This window comes from Dendrobates tinctorius, unplaced genomic scaffold, assembly GCF_039654945.1.
Source record: "Dendrobates tinctorius isolate UK_male_01 unplaced genomic scaffold, ASM3965494v1 ptg000324l, whole genome shotgun sequence".
Lineage (NCBI taxonomy): Eukaryota > Metazoa > Chordata > Amphibia > Anura > Dendrobatidae > Dendrobates > Dendrobates tinctorius.
Genome location: NW_027361991.1, coordinates 2104891 through 2126119, shown reverse-complemented (window position 1 = coordinate 2126119; position 21229 = coordinate 2104891). Strand labels below are relative to the sequence as shown.

Below are 21229 nucleotides of genomic sequence, written 5' to 3'. Positions count from 1 at the left end.
CATAATAAGGGTCCAGACTGAGTTACAGGGTATACACTGTATTATGTGGGGTCTATACTGAGTTACAATGTCTACACTGTATTATGGTGGTCCACACTGAGTTACAGGGTATACACTGTATTATGGGGGTCCACGCTAAGTTGCAGAGTCTAGACTGTATTATAGGGGCACACACTGTATTGTGGGGGTGCATACAGAGTTACAGGGTCTACACTATTATGGAGATCCACACTGAATTATGGGGTCCATGCTGAGTTACAGAGTCTAGACTGCATTATAAGGGTCCCGACTGAGTTACAGGGTGTACACTGTATTATGTGGGGTCTATACTGAGTTACAAGGTCTACACTGTATTATGGTGGTCCACACTGAGTTACAGGGTATACACTGTATTATGGGGGTCCACGCTAAGTTGCAAAGTCTAGACGGTATTATGAGGGTCCACACTGAGTTACAGGCTTACACTGTATTATGGGGTCAGTTCTGGTATACAGGGTCTAACGCATTATGGGGCGTGCACTGTATCATGAGGTCTGTACTGATTTACTAGGTCTAAATTGTATTAAGGGAGTCTATGCTCTGATTGGGTTCACTGTGCATTATGGAGGTCCACGCTGAGTTAGGCTGTGTTCACACGTTGCATTTTTGCTGCTTTGTTTTCCACAGGCAAAAACCTGCTCTCTTGGCAGTAGAGAAATTGCTTACAAATAGCAAGATTTGCTGAATTTTTGCTGCGGCTTTTGTTGCGCACGCTGGTAAAGGTCAGTGGCCCCAAAGAACCAACAAAAACATGATTTACCATCTTCAGGCAAAAATGGATACCTGCGTTTTTGCACTTATTGCTTTCTGTGGGTGAAGAAAACACTGCAAAAACACTGAAAGAAGCGACTGCTGCAGCTCATAGGAACACACGAGTTCTCCATTTAAGTCAGGAAATAATGTGTGTGAGCGAGAGCTCTGAAACCTCAGACTTCGCTGGTCCTGTAAAACGCAACTTACAATTTGCATGAAAAAAACGCTGCAAAAAAACAAAGTGTGAACATAGTTTTACAGGGTATACACTGAGTTATGGGGTCTAAACTATATTGTGGGGGTCCATGCTCAATTAGTGTGTCTATACTTTATAATGGGGGCCCGCACAATTATAGAGTCTACGCTATACTAGGGAGGTCGGGTGAGTTACATGGTGTACACTGCATTATGAGGTCAGCACTGAGTTATGGGGGTCCATGCTGTATTAGTGACTTTATACTGTATACTGGGGTTCTGTGTTCAGTTATAGGGTCTGCTCTGCATTATGGGGATCCGTGGTGAGTTACTGGGGTCTGCCCTAAATTATGGGGTGTACAGTTTTATTGGGTCCACACTGAATTATGGGGTGTACACCTATTGGGTCAACGCTTTATTATAGGGGTCTGCATTGAATTATGGGGGATCTGTGCTACGTTACGGGATCTACATTGTATTATGGGGTCCACGCTGAGTTATTGGGGTCTGTGCCGAGATACATACTTACATTGTATTTTAGGGGTTTGCGCTGTATTACCAGAGTTCGATCTGTATCATTGGGGTCAATGCGGTATTATGGGGTCCTCACTTTATGGGGATCCATGCTCAGTTAAGCTGTGAATACTGTATTATGGTGGTCCAGGCTGTATTAGGGTCAACTTGGTATTATAGGCTCAGTTACAGGGTGTACACTGTATTATGGGGGTCTGAGCTGTATTATGGTGTCAACACTGTTATGGGCATCCTCACTAAGTTATGCCAAGTACACTGTGTTATGGAGGCCTGCGCTTCATTACAGGGTGTACACTAAATTAGGGGGCCCATGCTGCATTATGGGCGTCGACGCTGTATTAGGGGATCATTGCTCAGTTATGCGGTGTACACTTATTGGGGTATGCGCTAAATTACAGAGAGTACACTACATTATCGGGGTCCACGCTCAGTTATGGGGGTCAGCACTAAGTTACAGTGTGTATGACATTGGGGTTTGAGCACTATAATGGGGGTCCACGCTCAGTAAAAAGGTGTACACTTACTAGGGCTTACCCTGTATTATGGGGGTCCGCGCTGTGTGATGCCAATGTATTATGGGGGTCCGCGCTGTGTGATGCCGGTGTATTATGGGGTCCGCGCCGTGTGACGCCGACGTACACTGCATTATGGGGGTCCGCGCCGTGTGACGCCGGCGTGCACTGCATTATGGGGGTCTGCGCCGTGTGACGCCGGCGTACACTGCATTGTGGGGGTCCGCGCCGCGTGACGCTGCCGTACACTGCATTATGGGGGTCTGCGCCGCGTGACGCCGGCGTACACTGCATTATGGGGGTCCGCGCTGCGTGACGCCGGCGTACACTGCATTATGGGGGTCCGCGCTGCGTGACGCCGGCGTACACTGCATTATGGGGGTCCGCGCTGCGTAACGCCGGAGTACACTGCATTATGGGGGTCCGCGCTGCGTGACGCCGGCATACACTGCATTATGGGGTCCGCGCTGCGTGACGCCGGCGTACCCTGCATTATGGGGGGTCCGCGCTACGTGATGCCGGCGTACCCTGCATTATGGGGGGTCCGCTCTGCGTGATGCCGGCGTACACTGTATTATGGGGGTCCGCGCTGCGTGATGCCGGCGTACACCGTATTATGGGGGTCCGCGCTGCGTGGTGCCGGCGTACACTGTATTATGGGGGTCCGCGCTGCGTGATGCCGGCGTACACTATTATGGGGGTCCGCGCTGCGTGATGCCGTTGTACACTGTGTTATGGGGGTCTGCGCTGTGTGATGCCAGTGTACACTGTATTATGGGGTCCGCGCTGGGTGATGCCGGTGTATTATGGGGGTCCGCGCTGTGTGATGCCGGTGTACACTGTATTATGGGGGTCCGCGCTGTGTGATGCCGGTATACACTGTATTATGGGGGTCTGCGCTGTGTGATGCCGGTATACACTGTATTATGGGGTCCGCGCTGTGTGATGCCGGCGTACACTATTATGGGGGTCCGCGCTGTGTGATGCCGGTGTACACTGTATTATGGGGGTCCGCGCTGTGTGATGCCGGTGTACACTATTATGGGGATCCGCGCTGTGTGATGCCGGTGTACACTGTATTATGGGGGTCCGCGCTGTGATGCCGGTGTACACTGTATTATGGGGGTCCGCGCTGTGTGATGCCGGTGTACACTGTATTATGGGGGTCCGCGCTGTGTGATGCCGGGGTACACTGTATTATGGGGGTCCGCGCTGTGTGATGCCGGGGTACACTGTATTATGGGGGTCCGCGCTGTGTGATGCCGGCGTACACTGTATTATGGGGGTCCGCGCTGTGTGATGCCGGCGTACACTGTATTATGGGGGTTCGCGCTGTGAGATGCCGGCGTACACTGTATTATGGGGGTTCGCGCTGTGAGATGCCGGCATACACTGCATTATGGGGGTTCGCGCTGTGTGATGCCGGTGTACACTGTATTATGGGGGTTCGCGCTGTGTGATGCCGGTGTACACTGTATTATGGGGGTCCGCGCTGTGTGATGCCGGAGTACACTGTATTATGGGGGTCCGCGCTGTATGATGCCGGCGTACACTGTATTATGGGGGTTGGAGCTGTATGATGCCGATGTACACTGTATTATGGAGGTCCGCGCTGTGTGATGCCGGCGTACACTGTATTATGGGGGTCCGCGCTGTGTGATGCCGGCGTACACTGTATTATGGAGGTCCGCGCTGTGTGATGCCGGTTTACACTGTATTATATGGGGGTTCGCGCTGTGTGATGCCGGGGTACACTGTATTATGGGGGTCCGCGCTGTGTGATGCCGGCGTACACTATTACGGGGGTCCGCGCTGTGTGATGCCGGCGTACACTGTATTATGGGGGTTGGAGCTGTGTGATGCCGGCTTACACTGTATTATGGAGGTCCGCGCTGTGTGATGCCGGTGTACACTGTATTATATGAGGGTTCGCGCTGTGTGATGCCGGGGTACACGGTATTATGGGGGTCCGCGCTGTGTGATGCCGGCGTGCACTGTATTATGGGGGTACGCGCTGTGTGATGCCGGCGTACACTGTATTATGGGGGTTGGAGCTGTATGATGCCGATGTACACTGTATTATGGGGGTCCGCGCTGTGTGAGGTCGGCGTACACTGTATTATATGGGGGTTCGCGCTGTGTGATGCCGGGGTACACTGTATTATATGGGGGTTCGCGCTGTGTGATACCGGGGTACACTGTATTATGGGGGTCCGCGCTGTGTGATGCCGGCGTACACTGTATTATGGGGGTCCGCGCTGTGTAATGCCGGCGTACACTGTATTATGGGGGTCCGCGCTGTGTGATGCCGGCGTACACTATATTATGGGGGTTGGAGCTGTATGATGCCGGCGTACACTGTATTATGGGGGTTCACGCTGTGTGATGCCGGCGTACACTGTATTATGGGGGTTCGCGCTGTGAGATGCCGGCGTACACTGTATTATGGGGGTTCACGCTGTGTGATGCCGGCGTACACTGCATTATGGGGGTCCGCGCTGTGTGATGCCGGCGTACACTGTATTATGGGGGTTCGCGCTGTGAGATGCCGGCGTACACTGTATTATGGGGGTTCACGCTGTGTGATGCCAGTGTACACTATTATGGGGGTTCACGCTGTCTGATGCCGGTGTACACTATTATGGGGGTTCGCGCTGTGTGATGCCGGCGTACACTGTATTATGGGGGTCCGCGCTGTGTGATGCCGGCGTACACTGTATTATGGGGGTTCGCGCTGTGTGATGCCGGCGTACACTGTATTATGGGGGTTCGCTCTGTGAGATGCCGGCGTACACTGTATTATGGGGGTTCACGCTGTGTGATGCCGGTGTACACTGTATTATGGGGGTTCGCGCTGTGTGATGCCGGTGTACACTATTATATGGGGGTTCGCGCTGTGTGATGCCGGCGTACACTGTATTATGGAGGTCCGCGCTGTATGATGCTGGTGTACACTGTATTATGGGGGTTCGTGCTGTGTGATGCCGGCGTACACTTATGGGGGTCCGCGCTGTGTGATGCCGGCATACACTGTATTATGGGGGTCCGCGCTGTGTGATGCCGGCATACACTGTATAATGGGGGTCCGCGCTGTGTGATGCCGGCATACACTGTATTATGGGGGTCCGCGCTGTGTGATGCCGGCGTACACTGTATTATGGGGTCCGCGCTGTGTGATGCCGGCGTCAGGGTGGATAAAAATCTTGATTTTTTTAAAAAAATCAAAAAAATCAGATTTTTTTGATTTAAATCAGATTTTTTTGATTTAAATCATTTTTCTTTTCATAGACTTTAACCATCCCAGTAAAATGTCTGTTAAAAAAATAGGTTGTAAATTAATTGCCAGACTTACCACTAGTACTAGGCTCCTGGTGCATAAGAAGCTGTGGGGGTTCATTGACATTAGTTGTATCACTATCAACATCTTCATTTCCCTTCTGGTTGCAGTTTTCATAATGTGATTTCAAACGGCAAACAAGTCCTTGGATATCCTTTTGACAGTATTTGCACTTTGCTCTTGCACCTTTCTTTCCAAGATCTGCTGCTGGCATCTCAACAAAATGAACCCAAATAGGGTCTCTCTTACGACCTGCTGCCATGGCTCACACAGATCACTTATGAAGTTTGATTGTTACTACAGCCTGAGCCAAGCACTGCTGATGTTACTACAGCCTGAGCCAAGTACTGCTGACTATCCAACAAGTTTGGGCATGTCAACTGAATGCAGGGAAAAAGAAACTAAACCAAAACTGAAACCAAGCTAGAAGTGTGGAATTAAAGGGGCAGTATGAACAAAATGTGGAGGCTATTAATAGTTTATACAATTAAGACATGCTGCTTTTAAACACCTACCTATTGCCATATAGTAAAACAAAAAAGATTTTTACTTACTTTGGGGTCCCCCCCTCACCCTGGCTTTAGATCGTTGCCCCTAGTTTCGTCCGTGTAACTATGGGCGCACATGCACACTGCTCTCACTTCTCATTTTAATCGTGATTTATATTAAAAAAAAACCTTGTGATTTAAATCGATCCGATTTAAATAGAAAAAAATCTTTTGATTTAAATCGTGATTTAAATCATGATTTAAATCGGCGTGATTTAAATCAATCCACCCTGGCCGGCGTACACTGTATTATGGGGGTCCGCGCTGTGTGATGCCGGCGTACACTGTATTATGGGGGTCCGCGCTGTGTGATGCCGGCGTACACTGTATTATGGGGGTCCGCGCTGTGTGATGCCGGCGTACACTGTATTATGGGGGTCCGCGCTGTGTGATGCCGGCGTACACTGTATTATGGGGGTCCGCGCTGTGTGATGCCGGCGTACACTGTATTATGGGGGTCCGCGCTGTGTGATGCCGGCGTACACTGTATTATGGGGGTCCGCGCTGTGTGATGCCGGCTTACACTGTATTATGGGGGTCCGCGCTGTGTGATGCCGGCGTACACTGTATTATGGGGGTCTGCGCTGTGTGATGCCGGTGTACACTGTATTATGGGGGTCCGCGCTGTGTGATGTCGGTGTACACTGTATTATGGAGGTTCGCGCTGTGTGATGTCGGTGTACACTGTATTATGGAGGTTCGCGCTGTGTGATGCCGGTGTACACTGTCTTATATGGGGGTCCGCGCTGTGTGATGCCGGTGTACACTGTATTATGGGGGTCCGCGCTGTGTGATGCCGGCGTACACTGTATTATGGGGGTCCGCGCTGTGTGATGCCGGCGTACACTGTATTATGGGGGTCCGCGCTGTGTGATGCCGGCGTACACTGTATTATGGGGGTCCGCGCTGTGTGATGCCGGCGTACACTGTATTATGGGGGTCCGCGCTGTGTGATGCCGGCGTACACTGCGTTATGGGGGTCCGCGCTGTGTGATGCCGGCGTACACTTATGGGGGTCCGCGCTGTGTGATGCCGGCGTACCCTGTATTATGGGGGTCCGCGCTGTGTGATGCCGGCGTACACTGTATTATGGGGGTCCGCGCTGTGTGATGCCGGCGTACACTGTATTATGGGGGTCCGCGCTGTGTGATGCCGGCGTACACTGTATTATTGAGGTCCGCGCTGTGTGATGCTGGTGTACACTGTATTATGGGGGTTCGCGCTGTGTGATGCCGGCGTACACTTATGGGGGTCCGCGCTGTGTGATGCCAGCATACACTATTATGGGGGTCCGCGCTGTGTGATGCCGGCATACACTGTATTATGGGGGTCCGCGCTGTGTGATGCCGGCGTACACTGTATTATGGGGTCCGCACTGTGTGATGCCGGCGTACACTGTATTATGGGGGTCCGCGCTGTGTGATGCCGGTGTACACTGTATTATGGGGGTTCACGCTGTGTGATGCCGGCGTACACTGCATTATGGGGGTCCGCGCTGTGTGATGCCGGCATCACACAGCGCGTACACTATTATGGAGGTCCGCGCTGTGTGATGCTAGTGTACACTGTATTATGGGGGTTCGCGCTGTGTGATGCCGGCGTACACTTATGGGGGTCCGCGCTGTGTGATGCCGGCATACACTGTATTATGGGGGTCCGCGCTGTGTGATGCCGGCATACACTGTATTATGGGGGTCCGCGCTGTGTGATGCCGGCGTACACTGTATTATGGGGTCCGCGCTGTGTGATGCCGGCGTACACTGTATTATGGGGGTTCACGCTGTGTGATGCCGGCGTACACTGTATTATGGGGGTCCGCGCTGTGTGATGCCGGCGTACACTGTATTATGGGGGTCCGCGCTGTGTGATGCCGCCGTACACTGTATTATGGGGGTCCGCGCTGTGTGATGCCGGCGTACACTGTATTATGGGGGTCCGCGCTGTGTGATGCCGGCGTACACTGCGTTATGGGGGTCCGCGCTGTGTGATGCCGGCGTACACTTATGGGGGTCCGCGCTGTGTGATGCCGGCGTACCCTGTATTATTGGGGTCCGCGCTGTGTGATGCCGGCGTACCCTGTATTATGGGGGTCCGCGCTGTGTGATGCCGGCGTACCCTGTATTATGGGGGTCTGCGCTGTGTGATGCCGGCGTACCCTGTATTATGGGGGTCCACGCTGTGTGATGCCGGCGTACCCTGTATTATGGGGGTCCGCGCTGTGTGATGCCGGCGTACACTGTATTATGGGGGTCCGCGCTGTGTGATGCCGGCGTACACTGTATTATTGAGGTCCGCGCTGTGTGATGCTGGTGTACACTGTATTATGGGGGTTCGCGCTGTGTGATGCCGGCGTACACTTATGGGGGTCCGCGCTGTGTGATGCCAGCATACACTGTATTATGGGGGTCCGCGCTGTGTGATGCCGGCGTACACTGTATTATGGGGTCCGCACTGTGTGATGCCGGCGTACACTGTATTATGGGGGTCCGCGCTGTGTGATGCCGGCGTACACTGTATTATGGGGGTCCGCGCTGTGTGATGCCGGCGTACACTGTATTATGGGGGTCCGCGCTGTGTGATGCCGGCGTACACTGTATTATTGAGGTCCGCGCTGTGTGATGCTGGTGTACACTGTATTATGGGGGTTCGCGCTGTGTGATGCCGGCGTACACTTATGGGGGTCCGCGCTGTGTGATGCCAGCATACACTATTATGGGGGTCCGCGCTGTGTGATGCCGGCATACACTGTATTATGGGGGTCCGCGCTGTGTGATGCCGGCGTACACTGTATTATGGGGTCCGCACTGTGTGATGCCGGCGTACACTGTATTATGGGGGTCCGCGCTGTGTGATGCCGGTGTACACTGTATTATGGGGGTTCACGCTGTGTGATGCCGGCGTACACTGCATTATGGGGGTCCGCGCTGTGTGATGCCGGCATCACACAGCGCGTACACTATTATGGAGGTCCGCGCTGTGTGATGCTAGTGTACACTGTATTATGGGGGTTCGCGCTGTGTGATGCCGGCGTACACTTATGGGGGTCCGCGCTGTGTGATGCCGGCATACACTGTATTATGGGGGTCCGCGCTGTGTGATGCCGGCATACACTGTATTATGGGGGTCCGCGCTGTGTGATGCCGGCGTACACTGTATTATGGGGTCCGCGCTGTGTGATGCCGGCGTACACTGTATTATGGGGGTTCACGCTGTGTGATGCCGGCGTACACTGTATTATGGGGGTCCGCGCTGTGTGATGCCGGCGTACACTGTATTATGGGGGTCCGCGCTGTGTGATGCCGGCGTACACTGTATTATGGGGGTCCGCGCTGTGTGATGCCGGCGTACACTGTATTATGGGGGTCCGCGCTGTGTGATGCCGGCGTACACTGCGTTATGGGGGTCCGCGCTGTGTGATGCCGGCGTACACTTATGGGGGTCCGCGCTGTGTGATGCCGGCGTACCCTGTATTATGGGGGTCCGCGCTGTGTGATGCCGGCGTACCCTGTATTATGGGGGTCCGCGCTGTGTGATGCCGGCGTACCCTGTATTATGGGGGTCTGCGCTGTGTGATGCCGGCGTACCCTGTATTATGGGGGTCCGCGCTGTGTGATGCCGGCGTACCCTGTATTATGGGGGTCTGCGCTGTGTGATGCCGGCGTACCCTGTATTATGGGGGTCCGCGCTGTGTGATGCCGGCGTACCCTGTATTATGGGGGTCCGCGCTGTGTGATGCCGGCGTACACTGTATTATGGGGGTCCGCGCTGTGTGATGCCGGCGTACACTGTATTATTGAGGTCCGCGCTGTGTGATGCCGGCGTACACTGTATTATGGGGTCCGCACTGTGTGATGCCGGCGTACACTGTATTATGGGGGTCCGCGCTGTGTGATGCCGGCGTACACTGTATTATGGGGGTCCGCGCTGTGTGATGCCGGCGTACACTGTATTATGGAGGTCCGCGCTGTATGATGCTGGTGTACACTGTATTATGGGGGTTCGTGCTGTGTGATGCCGGCGTACACTTATGGGGGTCCGCGCTGTGTGATGCCGGCATACACTGTATTATGGGGGTCCGCGCTGTGTGATGCCGGCATACACTGTATAATGGGGGTCCGCGCTGTGTGATGCCGGCATACACTGTATTATGGGGGTCCGCGCTGTGTGATGCCGGCGTACACTGTATTATGGGGTCCGCGCTGTGTGATGCCGGCGTCAGGGTGGATAAAAATCTTGATTTTTTTAAAAAAATCAAAAAAATCAGATTTTTTTGATTTAAATCAGATTTTTTTGATTTAAATCATTTTTCTTTTCATAGACTTTAACCATCCCAGTAAAATGTCTGTTAAAAAAATAGGTTGTAAATTAATTGCCAGACTTACCACTAGTACTAGGCTCCTGGTGCATAAGAAGCTGTGGGGGTTCATTGACATTAGTTGTATCACTATCAACATCTTCATTTCCCTTCTGGTTGCAGTTTTCATAATGTGATTTCAAACGGCAAACAAGTCCTTGGATATCCTTTTGACAGTATTTGCACTTTGCTCTTGCACCTTTCTTTCCAAGATCTGCTGCTGGCATCTCAACAAAATGAACCCAAATAGGGTCTCTCTTACGACCTGCTGCCATGGCTCACACAGATCACTTATGAAGTTTGATTGTTACTACAGCCTGAGCCAAGCACTGCTGATGTTACTACAGCCTGAGCCAAGTACTGCTGACTATCCAACAAGTTTGGGCATGTCAACTGAATGCAGGGAAAAAGAAACTAAACCAAAACTGAAACCAAGCTAGAAGTGTGGAATTAAAGGGGCAGTATGAACAAAATGTGGAGGCTATTAATAGTTTATACAATTAAGACATGCTGCTTTTAAACACCTACCTATTGCCATATAGTAAAACAAAAAAGATTTTTACTTACTTTGGGGTCCCCCCCTCACCCTGGCGTTAGATCGTTGCCCCTAGTTTCGTCCGTGTAACTATGGGCGCACATGCACACTGCTCTCACTTCTCATTTTAATCGTGATTTATATTAAAAAAAAACCTTGTGATTTAAATCATGATTAAAATCATGATTTAAATCGATCCGATTTAAATAGAAAAAAATCTTTTGATTTAAATCGTGATTTAAATCGGCATGATTTAAATCAATCCACCCTGGCCGGCGTACACTGTATTATGGGGGTCCGCGTTGTGTGATGCCGGCGTACACTGTATTATGGGGGTTGGAGCTGAATGATGCCGATGTACACTGTATTATGGGGGTCCGCGTTGTGTGATGCCGGTGTACAATATTATGGGGGTCCGCGTTGTGTGATGCCGGCGTACACTGTATTATGGGGGTCCGCGCTGTGTGATGCCGGCGTACACTGTATTATGGGGGTTGGAGCTGAATGATGCCGATGTACACTGTATTATGGGGGTCCGCGCTGTGTGATGCCGGTGTACACTGTATTATGGGGGTCCGCGTTGTGTGATGCCGGCGTACACTGTATTATGGGGGTCCGCGCTGTGTGATGCCGGCGTACACTGTATTATGGGGGGTCCGCGCTGTGTGATGCCGGCGTACACTGTATTATGGGGGTCCGCGCTGTGTGATGCCGGCGTACACTGTATTATGGGGGTCCGCGCTGTGTGATGCCGGCGTACACTGTATTATGGGGGTCCGCGCTGTGTGATGCCGGCGTACACTGTTATGGGGGTCCGCGCTGTGTGATGCCGGCGTACACTGTTATGGGGGTCCGCGCTGTGTGATGCCGGCGTACACTTATGGGGGTCCACGCTGTGTGATGCCGGCGAACACTTATGGGGGTCCGCGCTGTGTGATGCCGGCGTACACTTATGGGGGTCCGCGCTGTGTGATGCTGGCGTACACTTATGGGGGTCCGCGCTGTGTGATGCCGGCGTACACTGTATTATGGGGGTCCGCGCTGTGTGATGCCGGCGTACACTGTATTATGGGGGTCCGAGCTGTGTGATGCCGGCGTACACTGTATTATGGAGGTCCGCGCTGTGTGATGCCGGCGTACACTGTATTATGGAGGTCCGCGCTGTGTGATGCCGGCGTACACTGTATTATGGGGGTCCGCGCTGTGTGATGCCGGCGTACACTTATGGGGGTCCGCGCTGTGTGATGCCGGCATACACTGTATTATGGGGGTCCGCGCTGTGTGATGCCGGCATACACTGTATTATGGGGGTCCGCGCTGTGTGATGCCGGCGTACACTGTATTATGGGGTCCGCGCTGTGTGATGCCGGCGTACACTGTATTATGGGGGTCCGCGCTGTGTGATGCCGGCGTACACTGTATTATGGAGGTCCGCGCTGTGTGATGCTGGTGTACACTGTATTATGGGGGTCCGCGCTGTGTGATGCCGGCATACACTGTATTATGGGGGTCCGCGCTGTGTGATGCCGGCATACACTGTATTATGGGGGTCCGCGCTGTGTGATGCCGGCATACACTGTATTATGGGGGTCCGCGCTGTGTGATGCCGGCATACACTGTATTATGGGGGTCCGCGCTGTGTGATGCCGGCGTACACTGTATTATGGGGTCCGCGCTGTGTGATGCCGGCGTACACTGTATTATGGGGGTTCGCGCTGTGTGATGCCGGCGTACACTGTATTATGGGGGTCCGCGCTGTGTGATGCTGGCGTACACTGTATTATGGGGGTCCGCGCTGTGTGATGCCGGCGTACACTGTATTATGGGGGTTCGCGCTGTGAGATGCTGGAGTACACTGTATTATGGGGGTTCGCGCTGTGTGATGCCGCTGTACACTGTATTATAGGGGTTCGCGCTGTGTGATGCCGGTGTACACTGTATTATGGGGGTTCGCGCTGTGTGATGCCGGTGTACACTGTATTATATGGGGGTTCGCGCTGTGTGATGCCGGTGTACACTGTCTTATATGGGGGTCCGCGCTGTGTAATGCCGGCGTACACTATTATGGGGGTCCGCGCTGTGTGATGCCGGCGTACACTGTATTATGGGGGTCCGCGCTGTGTGATGCCGGCGTACACTGTATTATGGGGGTCCGCGCTGTGTGAAGCCGGCGTACACTGCATTATGGGGGTCCGCGCTGTGTGATGCCGGCGTACACTTATGGGGATCCGCGCTGTGTGATGCCGGCGTACACTGTATTATGGGGGTCCGCGCTGTGTGATGCCGGTGTACACTGTATTATGGGGGTCCGCGCTGTGTGATGCCGGTGTACACTGCGTTATGGAGGTCCGCGCTGTGTGATGCCGGTGTACACTGTATTATGGGGGTTCGCGCTGTGTGATGCCGGTGTACACTGTCTTATATGGGGGTCCGCGCTGTGTGATGCCGGTGTACACTGTATTATGGGGGTCCGCGCTGTGTGATGCCGGCGTACACTGTATTATGGGGGTCCGCGCTGTGTGATGCCGGCGTACACTGTATTATGGGGGTCCGCGCTGTGTGATGCCGGCGTACACTGTATTATGGGGGTCCGCGCTGTGTGATGCCGGCGTACACTGTATTATGGGGGTCCGCGCTGTGTGATGCCGGCGTACACTGCGTTATGGGGGTCCGCGCTGTGTGATGCCGGCGTACACTTATGGGGGTCCGCACTGTGTGATGCCGGCGTACCCTGTATTATGGGGGTCCGCGCTGTGTGATGCCGGCGTACACTGTATTATGGGGGTCCGCGCTGTGTGATGCCGGCGTACACTGTATTATGGGGGTCCGCGCTGTGTGATGCCGGCGTACACTGTATTATTGAGGTCCGCGCTGTGTGATGCTGGTGTACACTGTATTATGGGGGTTCGCGCTGTGTGATGCCGGCGTACACTTATGGGGGTCCGCGCTGTGTGATGCCAGCATACACTATTATGGGGGTCCGCGCTGTGTGATGCCGGCATACACTGTATTATGGGGGTCCGCGCTGTGTGATGCCGGCGTACACTGTATTATGGGGTCCGCACTGTGTGATGCCGGCGTACACTGTATTATGGGGGTCCGCGCTGTGTGATGCCGGTGTACACTGTATTATGGGGGTTCACGCTGTGTGATGCCGGCGTACACTGCATTATGGGGGTCCGCGCTGTGTGATGCCGGCATCACACAGCGCGTACACTGTATTATGGAGGTCCGCGCTGTGTGATGCTAGTGTACACTGTATTATGGGGGTTCGCGCTGTGTGATGCCGGCGTACACTTATGGGGGTCCGCGCTGTGTGATGCCGGCATACACTGTATTATGGGGGTCCGCGCTGTGTGATGCCGGCATACACTGTATTATGGGGGTCCGCGCTGTGTGATGCCGGCGTACACTGTATTATGGGGTCCGCGCTGTGTGATGCCGGCGTACACTGTATTATGGGGGTTCACGCTGTGTGATGCCGGCGTACACTGTATTATGGGGGTCCGCGCTGTGTGATGCCGGTGTACACTGTATTATGGGGGTCCGCACTGTGTGATGCCGGCGTACACTGTATTATGGGGGTCCGCGCTGTGTGATGCCGGCGTACACTGTATTATGGGGGTCCGCGCTGTGTGATGCCGGCGTACACTGCGTTATGGGGGTCCGCGCTGTGTGATGCCGGCGTACACTTATGGGGGTCCGCGCTGTGTGATGCCGGCGTACCCTGTATTATGGGGGTCCGCGCTGTGTGATGCCGGCGTACCCTGTATTATGGGGGTCCGCGCTGTGTGATGCCGGCGTACCCTGTATTATGGGGGTCTGCGCTGTGTGATGCCGGCGTACCCTGTATTATGGGGGTCCGCGCTGTGTGATGCCGGCGTACCCTGTATTATGGGGGTCCGCGCTGTGTGATGCCGGCGTACACTGTATTATGGGGGTCCGCGCTGTGTGATGCCGGCGTACACTGTATTATTGAGGTCCGCGCTGTGTGATGCTGGTGTACACTGTATTATGGGGGTTCGCGCTGTGTGATGCCGGCGTACACTTATGGGGGTCCGCGCTGTGTGATGCCAGCATACACTGTATTATGGGGGTCCGCGCTGTGTGATGCCGGCATACACTGTATTATGGGGGTCCGCGCTGTGTGATGCCGGCGTACACTGTATTATGGGGTCCGCACTGTGTGATGCCGGCGTACACTGTATTATGGGGGTCCGCGCTGTGTGATGCCGGCGTACACTGTATTATGGGGGTCCGCGCTGTGTGATGCCGGTGTACACTGTATTATGGGGGTTCACGCTGTGTGATGCCGGCGTACACTGCATTATGGGGGTCCGCGCTGTGTGATGCCGGCATCACACAGCGCGTACACTGTATTATGGAGGTCCGCGCTGTGTGATGCCGGTGTACACTGTATTATGGGGGTTCGTGCTGTGTGATGCCGGCGTACACTTATGGGGGTCCGCGCTGTGTGATGCCGGCATACACTGTATTATGGGGGTCTGCGCTGTGTGATGCCGGCGTACACTGTATTATGGGGTCCGCGCTGTGTGATGCCGGCGTACACTGTATTATGGGGGTCCGCGCTGTGTGATGCCGGCGTACACTGTATTATGGGGGTCCGCGCTGTTTGATGCCGGCGTACACTGTATTATGGGGGTCCGCGCTGTGTGATGCCGGCGTACACTGTATTATGGGGGTCCGCGCTGTGTGATGCCGGCGTACACTGTATTATGGGGGTCCGCGCTGTGTGATGCCGGCGTACACTGCATTATGGGGGTCCGCGCTGTGTGATGCCGGCGTACACTGCATTATGGGGGTCCGCGCTGTGTGATGCCGGCGTACACTGCATTATGGGGGTCCGCGCTGTGTGATGCCGGCGTACACTGTATTATGGGGGTCCGCGCTGTGTGATGCCGGCGTACACTGTATTATGGGGGTCCGCGCTGTGTGATGCCGGCGTACACTGTATTATGGGGGTCCGCGCTGTGTGATGCCGGCGTACACTGTATTATGGGGGTCCGCGCTGTGTGATGCCGGCGTACACTGCATTATGGGGGTCCGCGCTGTGTGATGCCGGCGTACACTGTATTATGGGGGTCTGCGCTGTGTGATGCCGGTGTACACTGTATTATGGGGGTCCGCGCTGTGTGATGCCGGTGTACACTGTATTATGGGGGTCTGCGCTGTGTGATGCCGGTGTACACTGCGTTATGGGGGTCCGCGCTGTGTGATGCCGGTGTACACTGTATTATGGGGGTCTGCGCTGTGTGATGCCGGTGTACACTGTATTATGGGGGTCCGCGCTGTGTGATGCCGGTGTACACTGCGTTATGGGGGTCCGCGCTGTGTGATGCCGGTGTACACTGTATTATGGGGGTCTGCGCTGTGTGATGCCGGTGTACACTATATTATGGGGGTCCGCGCTGTGTGATGCCGGCGTACACTGTATTATGGGGGTTCGCGCTGTGTGATGCCGGTGTACACTGTATTATGGGGGTCCGCGCTGTGTGATGCCGGTGTACACTGTATTATGGGGGTCCGCGCTGTGTGATGCCGGCGTACACTGTATTATGGGGGTCCGCGCTGTGTGATGCCGGCGTACACTGTATTATGGGGGTCCGCGCTGTGTGATGCCGGCGTACACTGTATTATGGGGGTCCGCGCTGTGTGATGCCGGTGTACACTGCGTTATGGGGGTCCGCGCTGTGTGATGCCGGTGTACACTGTATTATGGGGGTCTGCGCTGTGTGATGCCGGTGTACACTATATTATGGGGGTCCGCGCTGTGTGATGCCGGCGTACACTGTATTATGGGGGTTCGCGCTGTGTGATGCCGGTGTACACTGTATTATGGGGGTCCGCGCTGTGTGATGCCGGCGTACACTGTATTATGGGGGTTCGCGCTGTGTGATGCCGGTGTACACTGTATTATGGGGGTCCGCGCTGTGTGATGCCGGTGTACACTGTATTATGGGGGTCCGCGCTGTGTGATGCCGGTGTACACTGTATTATGGGGGTCCGCGCTGTGTGATGCCGGTGTACACTGTATTATGGGGGTCCGCGCTGTGTGATGCCGGTGTACACTGCGTTATGGGGGTCCGCGCTGTGTGATGCCGGTGTACACTGTATTATGGGGGTCCGCGCTGTGTGATGCCGGTGTACACTGTATTATGGGGGTCTGCGCTGTGTGATGCCGGTGTACACTGCGTTATGGGGGTCCGCGCTCAGTGACTGCCCGCACTCGTCAGTCACCCGGTATACGGGCACACCTGGCGGTGTGGAGGGGTCATGTGACCTGTGATGCCAGTGTACATGCCAGCACAGGTGACTGTTACATCACAGGAGGCCGCCACCTCAGCACTGCCGCTCACACCTGTCACCTGCGCCTCCTCCTGTCATACACCTGGGTAATGGCGGCACAGCACCTGGCCCGACTCCTTCCCCGCACTCTCACCATCTTGCTGCCTGTTCTGTGGACCGCCTCTCCCCGTGTTAAGGCCTCTTCTCAGGCCTCGGTCCCCGGCCTGTCGTGGCTCAGTGTCCAGACCCGGTGCCTCCTCCCCCGGCCTCACCCCGGAGGGAGGGGAGGGGAGGAATGGAAATACCAATGCGCACGCGTAGCTACAGAATTGCCCAATGCGCCTGCGCATTCAAGTTACGGAAGGTCGTGGGGTTCAGTTTCAATCTATCCTACCCGAGTAGCGTCGTCATAGTGTCGGAGGGCGGAGTTTTACCTGCTACTTTGGTTTCCATAGAAACAGCTGGGATCCGTCACCTGACATAGTGTAAGCGGAGCTATTATGTGAAAATGTGTCCTCACCCGGGGGACGCCATTTTGTTGGTGGGAAAAGTATTTTTCATTGTTTCTGTCTTTTCTGTCACAAATAATGATGGCACCTAGATCACATTCCTGAGCCATAACTGTCAGGAAATGATAAGGAGGAGGAGGGCAGGTGATCTTCCGGATACCTTAGAATGTGTCACAGGCTGTACGGCAAAGCTCGGGTCTGCGCTGAAGCATTTTTCAAGTTTTGTAGTGTTTCTTGGTATATGTGCGTCTGTTCACTTATATAGGCCCTGATATGGCAGGCGGAGCGCAGTTTGGGCCGTAAATCATTGTCCACTGACGTCCTGGCAATGTCCACGGCTGTGTATACTGTGAAGGGGACCGGATACGAGGCTGTGAACACAGGCGTACTGAACAGCCTGGAGTGCATTGTGATTACATCTATTATCTTCGTTATCTCCGTGGCCCTCTCTATCTTTGTGGCCCTCTCTGTCTCCATGGCTTTCTCTATCTCCGAGGCCTTCTCTAGCTCCATGGCCTTCTCTATCTCCGTGGCCCTCTCTGTCTCCATGGCTTTCTCTATCTCCGAGGCCTTCTCTAGCTCCATGGCCTTCTCTATCTCCGTGGCCCTCTCTGTCTCCATGGCCTTCTCTATCTCCGTGGCCCTCTCTGTCTCCATGGCTTTCTCTATCTCCGTGGCCCTCTCTGTCTCCATGGCCTTCTCTATCTCCGTGGCCTTCTCTAGCTCCGTGGCCTTCTCTAGCTCCGTGGCCTTCTCTAGCTCCATGGCCTTCTCTGTCTCCGTGGTCTTTTCTAGCTCCATGGCCTTCTCTATCTCCGTGGCCCTCTCTGTCTCCATGGCTTTCTCTATCTCCGAGGCCTTCTCTAGCTCCATGGCCTTCTCTATCTCCGTGGCCTTCTCTAGCTCCATGGCCCTCTCTGTCTCCATGGCTTTCTCTATCTCCGTGGCCTTCTCTAGCTCCATGGCCTTCTCTGTCTCCGTGGTCTTTTCTAGCTCCATGGCCTTCTCTATCTCCGTGGCCCTCTCTGTCTCCATGGCTTTCTCTATCTCCGAGGCCTTCTCTAGCTCCATGGCCTTCTCTATCTCCGTGGCCTTCTCTAGCTCCATGGCCCTCTCTGTCTCCATGGCTTTCTCTATCTCCGTGGCCTTCTCTAGCTCCATGGCCTTCTCTATCTCCGTGGCCTTCTCTATCTCCGTGGCCTTCTCTAGCTCCATGGCCCTCTCTGTCTCCATGGCTTTCTCTATCTCCGAGGCCTTCTCTAGCTCCATGGCCTTCTCTATCTCCGTGGCCTTCTCTATCTCCGTGGCCTTCTCTATCTCCGTGGCCTTCTCTGTCTCCGTGGTCTTTTCTAGCTCCATGGCCTTCTCTATCTCCGTGGCCCTCTCTGTCTCCATGGCTTTCTCTATCTCCGTGGCCTTCTCTAGCTCCATGGCCTTCTCTATCTCCGTGGCCTTCTCTATCTCCGTGGCCTTCTCTAGCTCCATGGCCTTCTCTATCTCCGTGGCCTTCTCTGTCTCCGTGGTCTTTTCTAGCTCCATGGCCTTCTCTATCTCCGTGGCCTTCTCTGTCTCCGTGGTCTTTTCTAGCTCCATGGCATTCTCTATCTCCGTGGCCCTCTCTGTCTCCATGGCTTTCTCTATCTCCGTGGCCTTCTCTAGCTCCATGGCCTTCTCTATCTCCGTGGCATTCTCTATCTCCGTGGCCTTCTCTGTCTCCGTGGTCTTTTCTAGCTCCATGGCCTTCTCTATCTCCGTGGCCTTCTCTATCTCCGTGGCCTTCTCTATCTCCGTGGCCTTCTCTGTCTCCGTGGCCTTCTCTATCTTTGTGGCTTTCTCTAGCTCCATGGCCTTCTCTATCTCCGTGGCCTTCTCTATCTCTGTGGCCTTCTCTATTTCCATGGCCCTCTCTGTATCCGTCGCCTTCTCTATCTCAGTGGCCCTCTCTGTCTCCGTGGTCTTCTCTATCTCCGTGGCCTTCTCTATCTCTGTGGCCTTCTCTATTTCCATGGCCCTCTCTGTATCCGTCGCCTTCTCTATCTCAGTGGCCCTCTCTGTCTCCGTGGTCTTCTCTATCTCCGTGGTCTTCTCTATCTCTTTTGCCTTCTCTATCTCCATTGCCCGCTCTATCTCCGTGGCCCTCTCTGTATCCATCGCCTGCTCTTATCTCATTGGCCCTCACTATCTCAGTGGCCCTCTCTGTCTCCGTAGCCCGCTCTATTAGCGCAGCCAGCAACCGCCTCAGTCAGTCAGTCCTCCGCAATCTGGATGAACGGCCTTGAGCTGTGGTCCCTCCACGGAGATGCCCTCTTCCATGCCTAAACTGACCTCCTCCTGTGAGTGTTCACGGTCCCAGTCGTCCAAGCATTGTATTAGGGTTGCACGGTTGTTCTCTGGCAACCTGTCTAGCTCTGTCCCAGAGCAAAGCGCTCTCAGCTCCTCCTTCTTGAGCCTCTTGTAGAAGGAGTCTGCCATCTCTTCTGCCAAGTCACCGCTCAGTAACTTTCCCTGGTATTCTGTAAAGAGATAGATGATCCCACCAGCTGCCACCACTTGTGAAGATCTGAGGATGTGGGTTGTAATAATCACCTAGGCAGGTTAACGATGCAACTATTTTTTCTTCCATACTTCCTTTGTTGTACAGCAACTCCAGGTAAATGGCCAACATACAATGTCCCCAGTCCACAGGATCCCCTCCCTGTGACCGGTAGTACCACTGTCCTTGTACCAGGCGCTATTCACTGTCTCCCAACTTTTGGTTGGCCCACAGATTTCGTACATCCTGCCTGTATAGTCAGTAGTCACAGTCCACTCTCCTCCAGACCACGGATACCACGACCGTAGCACATGTCTCTTGCTCCATATGACAACAGCAGTCCGACCCAGTCTGCAGGATTGTGCACAGTAACCTACAGACGGTGTCAGGTCAGCGCCATTATACTGACTACACTGATACCAGGTGATGAAATCCATCTTGTGGTTGTTGTGTAATCTTTATTTGCAGTTTTGAGTTAATGATATGCTTATTCCCCGGGGTGGGGCTGTGGGGATCTTTATGTGGTGCGCTGAGTAGGTATTCATATTGCAGACTGCTGACCCGATGGCATTTTCAAATTGATTTATAACATGAAGAACAGTTATTTTTGTCATATAAAACATGCGACTATGCTGCACAACAGGTGCCACGGCCACCGCCTGCCTGCAGAAGGCTTTTTTTTTCTTTTTTTAAGTATGTATGGGTCGCCCTCCCAGGGCTGTGGGGTACTCGGTACTGGGCCGGTCTCTCAGAGGGGATTGTCACAGCAGCGGTGACCTGGTCCGTGGCCCTGGGCGCCCATGTAAAAGGGGTAGAGTGGTGGAATAAAGTTTATGAGTGATTCGTGACGCCACCTGTGGTATTCGGCAATGAAGATGTTAAGCCGACGCTGCAGACAGATCCTCTGGGACAGATGGTATGGTGCAGCAATGATGGTGTAGCCCTCCACAGGCAGGGCTGTTGGTCCCAGGGCAGTATAGATGGGTGTTGGGGAAGAGGGTGCAGTGTCTGGCACAGAGATGTAGCAGTGCTGGAGAAGTTGCAGAAAGAAGGCAAGGACACAGCGGAATGTAG

At 54.2% G+C, this 21229-nt stretch overlaps 1 protein-coding gene across 1 annotated transcript in view; it reads right to left on the bottom strand.

The window, feature by feature from the left end:
* Positions 1 to 17500, bottom strand: part of AP1S1 (adaptor related protein complex 1 subunit sigma 1) — a 33986-nt gene extending 16486 nt beyond the window's left edge. The window contains exon 1 of the mRNA XM_073561663.1: positions 17268 to 17500. Coding sequence (XP_073417764.1) covers positions 17268 to 17270 — 3 coding nt within the window. The 5' untranslated portion in view covers positions 17271 to 17500. The remainder of the gene's footprint in view (positions 1 to 17267) is intronic.
* Between the last annotated feature and the right edge of the window lie 3729 nt (positions 17501 to 21229).